Source organism: Asparagus officinalis, chromosome 10 (assembly GCF_001876935.1).
Source record: "Asparagus officinalis chromosome 10, Aspof.V1, whole genome shotgun sequence".
Taxonomy (NCBI): domain Eukaryota; kingdom Viridiplantae; phylum Streptophyta; class Magnoliopsida; order Asparagales; family Asparagaceae; genus Asparagus; species Asparagus officinalis.
In genome coordinates this window covers 54,181,062-54,191,525 of record NC_033803.1, presented here as the reverse complement: position 1 = coordinate 54,191,525, position 10,464 = coordinate 54,181,062, and the positions used below count along the sequence as shown (strand labels likewise).

Genomic DNA, 10,464 nt, shown 5'->3' with positions numbered 1-10,464 from the left:
TAACCCCCCACCCCCCTCCTCCTCAAACCCCCTAAAATTTCCCCCCAATCTCTCAAATCCCTCATCTCAGACTCCTAAGAATCCACCTCAAATCCTTCATCTCATCATGGTCGTCTTCATCCCCTCAAATCCCTCATCTCAAAACCTAATCTCCCAAGAATCCGCTCCCTCTGGCACCTCCACCCTCTACATCGGTCGCCCGCTCTCGCCCCGGCATCATGGCCTCCGCCGTCGAGGATGGCCGCATCTGCTTGTTCGATCTCCGATGCAAAGATGTCATCTTTACCATCAACATCGCTAAAGAACCAGTCTCCTCTCTCTGTTTCAAAGCATGTTACCTTATTTTTCGTTTTCTTTTTCTTTTTGTTTTTTTGTGGGTTTGAGTATGATGAAATTGATTGTTGGGTTTGCTCTTTTTGTAGTGTTAGGGAATGAAGATGTTGTGTATGCATCTTCAGGGACGCAAATTTCTTGTAGCTTTCACATTCATGAATAACTCATCGAGAATTATGATTTTGATAATTAACAGTGAAATTGAGAAAATAATAATTCTCTGGTTTTGTACAAATTAGTATTTCTTAATGTTGACCCTGATTTAAAAAGGGTTGATTCTAGAAAATATCATAGTATATTCAATTGCACATAAGAAAGAAAATATAGTTGTTGCATTCTTTCTTGAAGATGACAATATTATGATATTTGGATCGTATTTTGCTAGTTATGAATTTCTGGTGCAAGACTTATAATTTGTTAGTTATGGAAATTATTCTTATTGTTATTTTGTTAGTTATCTAGGAACTCTAGCGAGAAATGTTCTCACTGAGCTCTAGCTCACCACGTTGTTTTTAAATTTTTTAGACCTGGTGTAGCTTCATACTAGCTGAACTTTTGGTTATGGCATTTTGCTGAGAGGCGTTATATGGAAAGCCTCCTTTTTTGATGTTACATACAGTCAACAGTGTGTTTTATTTTGTAAAATGCTTTATAACGATGAGCTTGTGGGTTGTAAGTACCGATTATATATATATATATATATATATATATATATATATATATATATATATATATATATATATATATATGTATATATATATATATATATTATATATGTATATATATATATATATATATAATATATAATGTATATATATATATATATATATATATAATATATATATATATATTATATATATAATGATATATAATATATATGTGTATAATATATATATATATATATATATATTATAATATATATATATATATATATATATAATATAAATATATATATATATATATATATTATATATATAGAGAGAGAGAGAGAGAGAGAGAGTTTTGCTCTGAACTTCTATCATCAGCATGTTTATAAATATTTTGAGGTAAACTATGTGATATGAAATATCAGGCTTGACTCGTGCATAAGACTTGTCTCGTGTACGGGTCGTTGCTGTCGCGTAACCCGTATTTATGAATTTTCGCTGCGCTATCAGGGCTTGACAGCAATGCTAACCACCCAAGATAACATGTTTATTTACACTTTTTGGTAATTGAAAGAAAAGGTTGGGAGGGTTAAAAAGAAGCAAATTTGCTCACTTTTCTAACCCTCCATAAGTGGACGGATCAGAAAGTGAGGGATTGAGATTTAAGTGATATTTTCTTAAAATTCAAAGTTTCCCCCTATTCGTAAGTCATATTTGTCATGTTGTTTCCCTTGCTTCTTATTCCCTACCTTAAACAAACACAAATCATAGTGCATCTCTCTTCTCCTAGTTGTCTATGCAAACGTAATTAGTTATATCACACTCCCTTTTTGCGTCCTCCCTTTGGGATTACTATAATCATTCCCCTCCTTCACCCTCTTTTATATCCAAACCTGACACAAGAAAAAGGGTTATATAAAGAGGTATTAGAAGTACGTTAAGAGAAACAAATTTGTATTTGCTCAAAAGTGTCTTTACTTTTACTTCAGCTATTTCATATCTTCTTCTACGCAAACGAACAGGCACATAATCTCACCAAAGAAACCCTTAGCTTTAGGGTCTTATACATAACATTTTCTCTTTCATAAGCCCTTGAATTTTGGACTTTTCTCGCTAGACTCTATATGTAATTTGCAAATAACTAAAATTTTCTTTTGAGAAAAAACTTCTCAATTGAGAGGTGGATCACTGACTATAAATGTCAAATAATTAAGTTTGGAATTTTTCTCTAGAAATTATTTTAGTTATTTGCAAGTTACGGATAGGGGGTTTAATGAGAAAAGTTTGAGGTTCGTGGGGGTTTGTTAATTGTCAACAAAACCATTTTTAGATTTATTTTGGGAAATGATCAATTAATTATTTTATTAAAAAACTGACTATCAACCATCTTAGGTTCTTCGTGAATGATATAGGTAACACCATCCTATGGGTTGTCCCCATAAAATCTTAATTTGCTTCTGAACAGAAAATATTTTAAAAATAACTGTACTAGTCCAAAAGTGTTTGCTCGCTGGGCACCAACTCCTCAAGGATTCCATGGATCCTATTCCTACCCGTTGGAAAGTTTTTCATTAGCCCAACGGCACCCTTAAAAATATTTCAAAAGTAAATTCTATCTTCCCATATCATAGGAAAAAACATAATTTACACAAACAAGGGCCTTGCAACAATTGTCCCCTTCCCTCAAATTTTTCCCGGGGAAACCCGCGAACACCCTCCTTCCTTCCTTGCCTTCCCTTCTCTCCTCTCCTTTCGGCAATCAAAAACCCTCATCGCAAAAAACAAAGCATCCTTAGCTTCCCCTCTAAAGTTTCTCAAAGCAAAGCATCCCCCTTCTCTTCATAACCCCCTCTCTTTATATAACCATGCTAAACTCAAAGTACCATACACAAGCTCCAACATCAAAAATGTCTTCTGAACAAAACCAAACAACCACAATCCCCATCGAAAACTTCAAGTACTCGAAACGTGTGGTGTTAAAATCCATCCTTAGTCGCGGCGACAAAGGGCTGGGCCTGGTTGGGCAGAGAGTGGTCGTGGGTGGATGGGTGAAATCAAAGAGAGAGAAGAAGATGAAGAAAGATCAAGGGAGCAAAGTGGGTTCTTTTGAAGTGGGGGATGAAACGAGGAGCAATGTGGGTTGTTGCGAGGCTATTTTGGCGAGGATTCGGATGCTTCGAAGCGTTGGGAGATTGATTTTGGGTAGAGATGGAGAGGTTGAGAGGAAGGAGGAGGATCATCGGCCTTGTGTTGTTTTGTTGAAGATTAATGATGGGTCCTGCGTGGACAACCTTCAGGTTTTCTGAGTTCGATTTCTCGATGCTTGTGGTTTTTTTTCCCCTTTAACTTTTAAATTTTTGGGAAGATATGCTCCGAGTTTTGAAATGGGTTAGAAAGGAAAATATGTCTAGGCATACACGAGAAAACTTTCTTCTTGCTTTTTTTTTAATTTCTTAATATAGGGTGGCTATATTTTCCATGTAGCATTTCCCTCTTCTATTGTTGTTTTTTCTTTTCTTTTCTTTTCTTTTTTTTTTTTCTTCCTTTTCCTTCTCAAATCATCACAGGTCTCACTTCAGTTTCTGATGTAATTTAAATATCATTCTTAGAATGGTCTAGGAGAAACGGGTATTTTTGAAGTACTTCAAGATGTATATTTGTTAAAATAGACATTTATTTTTTTGGAAGAACAATTTTTCAAAACGGACTGATTTTTTTTTTTTTTTTTCAAAACCGACTGTTTTTTTTTTTTTTAATCACAAAACCGGGTCGATTTTGATAAATAAAAAAAAAAACAGTCGGTTTTGAAAAAAAAAAAAAAAATTCAGTCGGTTTTGAAAAATTGTTCTTTTTGGAATGTATACTTGTATGTACTAGTACGATAGGACACTTTGATGTTTATAGATACTCTCATTGAATCATAACACGTATTTTGCTGCTTAATGTATTCTTAGAAAAATTATAAATGTAATTAACTATAGCATGGGTCGATTAAGATACATATTAAACTGGCAATGCTTAATTTCATATTCAGAAGTTTCTGAATTGAATTTGTTTTCCATTTTTTCCCAGGTAGTAATAGACTCATCTATGTCCCTCCTTAGCGAGGTGATGTCAACTGGGACTTCAATTTTGGTAGAAGGTGTTTTGGAGCAACCGCTTATTCAAGGAAAGCACAAAATTGAGCTCAAGGCAGAAAAAATTATACACGTTGGAGTTGTCGATCTCAAAAAATACCCGCTTGCAAAGACGAGGATAAGTTTGGAGTCTCTAAAAGCTTATTCTCACCTTCGACCAAGAACAACTACCGTAAGTTGATCTGCTTACTGTTTTTATTATTGATTAAATCTGTGTATCTGTGTGTAAAAATATATATCTGAAAGTTGAAGAATTTTGCAGGTAGCGTCTATAACTCGCATCAGAAACACTCTAACTTATGCCACTCACACATTCTTCCATAACAACGGGTTCATTTACGTGCACATGCCCGTTATCACAACTACTGATATTGGAGCTTCAAGCAATATGTTTCAGGTAACAACTCTTCTAAACAAAACAGAAGATGCGACAAACTTAAATCCCACAAATGATCGAGAAAATTTAAGCCTTGAAGTAATCAAGTCTTCAATCAAGGAGAAAAGCAATAACATTGAAGAACTAAAGAGAAGTGAGAGCAATAGAGAAGTTCTTCTTGCAGCGCTTTTGGATCTTCAGAAGGCAAATGAGTTGGCCCTACAAATTGAAGGAAAACAGAGTGAGAGTAAAATTAATAAAACAGAATTGAATCATGTTAAAGATTTCTTTTCGAGGCCAGCATATCTCTCGGTGTCTGCTGGACTTTACCTTGAGAGTTACGCGTGCGCTCTGAGCAGTGTTTATACTTTTGGACCGATATTTAGAGCAGAGAAATCGCAATCTATGAAGCAATTGGCAGAGATGTGGATGGTTGAGGTTGAACTGGCTTTTGCAGAGTTAGAGGTTAGTTTTATGTTTTGCCAATAATTATGATTACAAAGGGCTAACTCATTCTTCTCATTAACTTTTATCTTGTTTGATATGCTTAGTGAGTATATTTCTCTTTGTAATGATGTTTCCAGGATGCAATGAACTGTGCAGAGGATTTTCTGAAATTCATCATTTATGCAGTTTTGAATGACTGTTCTGATGATATGAAATTCATAGCAAAACGAATAGATAAGGACTGTATCGATCGTATTCAATCTATAGGATCAAACGCTTTTGCAAGAATTACCTATACAGAAGCTGTGGAGCTCCTGAACAAGGTAACTGCAAATTTCATTTTGTTGATAATTCTGATACCCCAAGTTAGCCGAAATAATAAAAATGTTATTTTGGATTCATAGGTCACAGAAAAAACATTCCAACAAAATATTGAATGGGGTATCAATTTATCAGAGGAACATGAAAGGTATCTCTCTATATCAATGCCTTTATTTCCTCAATTTGGCTTTATTTAACCCTATAAGTTTGTATGTAACAGTTATTTAGCTGATGAAGTCTACAAACAACCAGTTATTATATATGATTACCCAAAAGAAGTCAAGCCATTTTATGTGCATGTGAAAGAGGATGGCAAAACTTGTTCTGCTTTTGACATTATTGCACCTAGAGTAAGAAAGCAAACCTATTATACAAGTCATTCCTACAAGCACATTTATTTTTCCTCTTTGTTGTCAATTACTTAGGAATATTACACTTAATTGTTTTCATTTACAGGTTGGAGTATTGGTAAGGGGAAGCCAAAAGGAGGAGAACATCGATAAGATCAGCACCAGGTCATATTGATATTGCAATTTTTAAATTGTGTGCAACCAAAAAAAAATTTATCTTGCTAAGAAGATATTTGAAAACTGCTTATAATGACATATTTGGAGTTGCGAAAATGTTTGCAGGGTGGGGGAGCTAGGTTTACCCCGAGAACAATATGACTGGTATTTGGACATAAGAAGACATGGCACAGTCAAGCACTCAGGTTTCAGTGTCGGATTTGAGAATGTTGTTATGTTTGTAACAGGACTTGATGACATTAAGGATACGATTCCATTCCCTCGATCCTATGTCTCTGCAAGTATCTGACTTGTGCCTGATATGATCCTTGGGTAGAAGAAGCTTTGGAAATTTGCAGCAGAGGAAATATCATGTGTGAATATGTAGTCGGCTAAGTATGGTATACTTGTATGGCTGAAAGGGAAATAATCATGAACAGGTGTTACATACATATTTACTTTGGATTGTGTATATTCTGAAGTAATTTGGAAAAATGTCATGAAACAATCTACACATGTTCAGACAACCCCATTAGCATGAATTCAAACATGGCTATTTGGTGTGATAATTAGGCTCTAAAATATGATAAAGTGGAAGAAGATTGCACTTCCAAAAACAACAATAAGAAGAGAATCAAGTTCCTGGATACTAACAATGGATTTTGGCAGACTTGTTTCATAATATCAAGATTTGATGACTCATTCCAGAATACATGAGATTTGTGAAACCAATATCTCGAAGACCCTTAATTATCTATTAATTTTGAATAGGAGATATTAAATTGGTTATTGCTTGGATCATTGATTTATGAATAGGGTTGCCTTAGCTATATCCTCCCCAAATCTATCCTATCTGTAGATTTTCCATATCTAGCTACTTGCTAACTTGCCCATGCGTTCATTACGGTTGATTTGTTAGTATTTCGAGCATATTTGTGATACCTAAAATGGTATAATCCCACAGGTTATGGAAATATAGATGGGTTTATATAGGTAGTCAAGGGAGGCAAATAGCAACAATAGTTATCATTTTTGGCGGTAAATTGAAGCAAACGAAGTGTTGCACTAAGTGTTACCTCACAAGAAGATGCCTCCTATTTAGGGAGGGGTGATTGTTATACCTTATAACGGTATAGTCCCACATCGGTGGTGTGAGAATGTAGATGGCTTTATATATTTAGTCAAGTGAGGTGAGCAACAACAACTAGCAATTTTGGCTATGAATTGGACTAAACAAGAAGTCGCCCTCTTTGAATCTCAGGGCTTACATCAACCCAACGGGCTTCCAAACCTGGTAAATGACAATATTCCCAAATTCTTAGTTAAATGGGGTTATTTTTTGGGGGTGGGGGGGGGGGGGGGGTGGGGGGGTGATGAAGAAGGGAACAAGAGATGATGTGACCAAGTTATCATTTGTCAATTTATTGTCATCTGTTAAAAAAACTAAAAACGCGGTAATGAGAGGTATTTTAATCTAGTGACAAGGAACATGAGGGAAATTTAGCAAATAGTTAGTTTTGAGGAGTAAATCTGCAAGTATATGTAGGGAGTACATACATAAAAAGCCTTACGAATATAGTAAAGTTTGCAGAGAAATTTGGAGTTGGAACAACATAACGCAAAATTAGCAAATAGTTAGTTTTGAGTAAATCTGCAAATAAGGTACACGTAGGGAGTATGTACATAAAAAGCCTTATGGATGCTGTAGAATTTGTAGAGAAATTTGGCGTCGGAACAATATAACGCTTTAGTGTTACTAAAAGTTGATTACAGGATTTTCTTCAACAACTTTTACTCTAGAATGAAAAGATAGGCCTTGTAAAAAGTTGAGATTTTAGGATTTGTCGTACATCAACTGTTGTGTCTAAGCAAAAGGCTTACATATTTTCACTCTGTAATAATACATCAGATAAAACAGTATTCAATGAGGAAAAAGAAAATAATATTACAAATAAACACATGCTGTTATCTTCACGCCTGGAGTAATGACGTTACCGGAAGCAATAAACATCCTCGGCGTCCTTCATTTCGGAGCACTGTTAGTGGATTAAGATTAGCAAACGCATCATCAGCATATCATCCAATAAAATTTATGCCTTAGACAAAAATTTGAGGCCAAATAAGAAATTTATCAAGCTCTGAACAAGGAGGCTGAGGGAAAAGCGATAAACCAAGCTACAGATTCAAATACCTGTACTTATTATCCACACCTGCTTCATAAAATGAAAGAAGCATAAAAAGAATGCAGCAGCAGCAGCTACAGAAGAGCATAAAAATAATTAACTTACACTTGCTCCAGGTGAACTATAGTGAAGGGGCTGAAGTTTCCATGACGCGTAATATTCTCTACTGATATACTGAAGGAGTTTGTAGGGAGATGTTTTTGACTCGCATAGTATAAGTATTATATTTTGTGTCTTGACAAAACTCATTTTCCAGCAAAGGAAATGAAGTTGATGGCATGATATCAAAAAATTTCTTGTATGCTAAGTAATATATTTCTACTATGATCCCTTTTGCACTTTGTATTTCGCATTTCTTTATTATAATGAAAATTGGCATTCCAAGATGCTGCAGAACATTATGAACAACAAAATTTTAAAATATTCAATAAAACATAACAGAGTCAATAAGTGTACTCAAATTAAAATCTTGTAACTCCAGCTAAAAAAAAACCAGTAAATAGTTGGCTACTTACCAGGAAAGGAACAACACAATCCTCAGAGAACTATTTCTGCTTAGATGCCACTGTTCTTGTAACTGTGGAAACTCCATCAACAAATTTCGTCCGATACAAGACATTGGCATTGTTGAACATTCCCTCTTTCAGAGAAACTACGATGAACTGCACATTATAAACATTCTATGACTTAAGACGATGAATTTTCAAAATGCAAACTCCTCTATTGTTAGAGTAGGAAGTAGATATATGATCTAACAAGATATTGAAACCTGAGCAATGTCAAGGTCAAAGACGATAGGAACAAAAGAACAAATTATTATCAATATATACTTTCTATATGCAAATCAAACACATTCCAGGACAGTCCGAGTCATCTTAAAAAGGACAAATGCTGACTTACTGACAAGTGCCATATATTTTTTTAGCATAAGTATAACTTTTCCATGATTTCTACAAAAAGGAAGATTTTATGAAGATTCCTTCTCAAAGATCAAAATGAATTTCACTTTAAAAGTTGAGGGAAATATTTAAATCCATATCAGATGTTTCACAGTAGAGAGACAATGGCTACGCACTCGACTCTGAATAAAATGTAGATGACAAAATTCAGATAGGTGTAATTCCAGCAAGCAAATAGGACTAAAGTAAACCTGAGAATGTGGGAAATGAGCTTTGATCATTCTTCCAATATTTTGTGTATGGCTGAGATCAAGGGCAGCATCAACCTGCGACAGAAAATAACGTAAAAACCTCGATGGCAGTTTCGATTTTACAAATGCAAATTAATAAAAGGACTTAGTAGTTATATGTAGGAACAATGACATCATCTGACTTCTTATGAGCAACAATGAGAAACAGATTAGAGTTACAAGAACTTATATAAATCAGGTAATGAATCATAAAGATCATGTAGCTGATTTCAGTAACAAAGAGAATATACGAGAGCACCTCATCGAGTATATAAAGTGGTGCAGGTTTAAAGAGAAGCAGTGCGAGAATGAGCGACAATGCGAGAAGAGATCGTTGTCCTCCACTAAGTTCAGATAGTGACTGCTTCCAAACAGTTCCAAATGCAACACGAACCTCAAGTCCATCTAAAAAGGTGCACCCTTCAGGTGGTTCAAGCTTAGCCATTGTACCCGGTAAAAGGGTACTAAAGATAGATCCAAAGTCCCTGAAATTATTCAAGTCGGGTGAGATATAAGATGTATCTCCTGAAACTGCAAAGCATATGCTGTCAGCGAAAACTAGATGCAATATAATAGTCTTACAGCATCAAAGAACTAGTATTAAGCTGAAAAAAGTATTAGCTTTTATAGTTGGCGCCTTTCCACTCACTTGTTCACTTTGACCCATGTCACTTTCAGAGTCTCCTTCTTCTTTTCATCTAATTCTTCAATCACCTTTTTGATTTTTGACTTGTCATTCTGAAAAACATGCCTCAATGATGTTCTTTTTGGAAATCAAATCATTGTATTCTTCTTCTGCTTTTTCGAACATGGCCATGGCTTTTTTGTTGACTCTCTTCTCAAGTCTACAAGTACCAAAAGTCAACAGTTAATAAATAAAAAGCAAAGACACTACCAATCAAGCTTCAAGTATTCAAACTCATCACGTCAGGAATCATGGAAAGAAAAGTCATAACTAACAGGTTATTAACAGTGAAGTAACACACCCTGACTGTTCGGCTTGAAGCTTTTCCAGTTCTTGCCTTGACTTATAAGGGTCACAGGATGAAAAATCATAATCTGTTCCATTTTTCCCAAATAGCTGTTTCTCACTAGCAATCCATCCATGTTTCTCAAGTAATTTATCAACTCTAAGGGAACAATCTTTTTGTTCCATCTCCATGCGCTTTACCTAGAAGGTTCAAAATTATATGAATACCCAACAATGCCATTATTCTTTGATTAAGAGGGGAGAAATAGCTGTTGTACCTCATTTTCCATCTTCTTCCGCTCTAGGGTTGCATCACTGAGTTTCTGTTGAAGCTTCTTCTGCGCTTTAACAATGC

The 10,464-nt window shown here is 35.1% G+C and overlaps 2 protein-coding genes across 2 annotated transcripts in view; one reads left to right on the top strand and one right to left on the bottom strand.

Moving 5' to 3' along the window:
- On the top strand, positions 2,832 to 6,277 carry LOC109826334 (asparagine--tRNA ligase-like). Its single transcript, XM_020393360.1, has 8 exons — positions 2,832 to 3,277; positions 4,053 to 4,289; positions 4,380 to 4,958; positions 5,078 to 5,263; positions 5,345 to 5,409; positions 5,482 to 5,611; positions 5,718 to 5,776; positions 5,894 to 6,277. The coding sequence occupies exons 1-8, from the start codon at positions 2,846 to 2,848 to the stop codon at positions 6,075 to 6,077; spliced, it is 1,872 nt and encodes a 623-aa protein (XP_020248949.1). The 5' UTR covers positions 2,832 to 2,845; the 3' UTR covers positions 6,078 to 6,277.
- LOC109826746 (structural maintenance of chromosomes protein 2-1-like) overlaps positions 7,495 to 10,464 on the bottom strand; it is a 17,338-nt gene continuing 14,368 nt past the window's right edge. The window contains 8 exon segments of the mRNA XM_020393763.1: positions 7,495 to 7,803; positions 8,466 to 8,612; positions 9,101 to 9,175; positions 9,399 to 9,624; positions 9,789 to 9,889; positions 9,891 to 9,984; positions 10,126 to 10,310; positions 10,388 to 10,464. The exon segment at positions 10,388 to 10,464 is cut by the window's right edge and continues 4 nt beyond it. Coding sequence (XP_020249352.1) covers positions 8,496 to 8,612; positions 9,101 to 9,175; positions 9,399 to 9,624; positions 9,789 to 9,889; positions 9,891 to 9,984; positions 10,126 to 10,310; positions 10,388 to 10,464 — 875 coding nt within the window. The 3' untranslated portion in view covers positions 7,495 to 7,803; positions 8,466 to 8,495.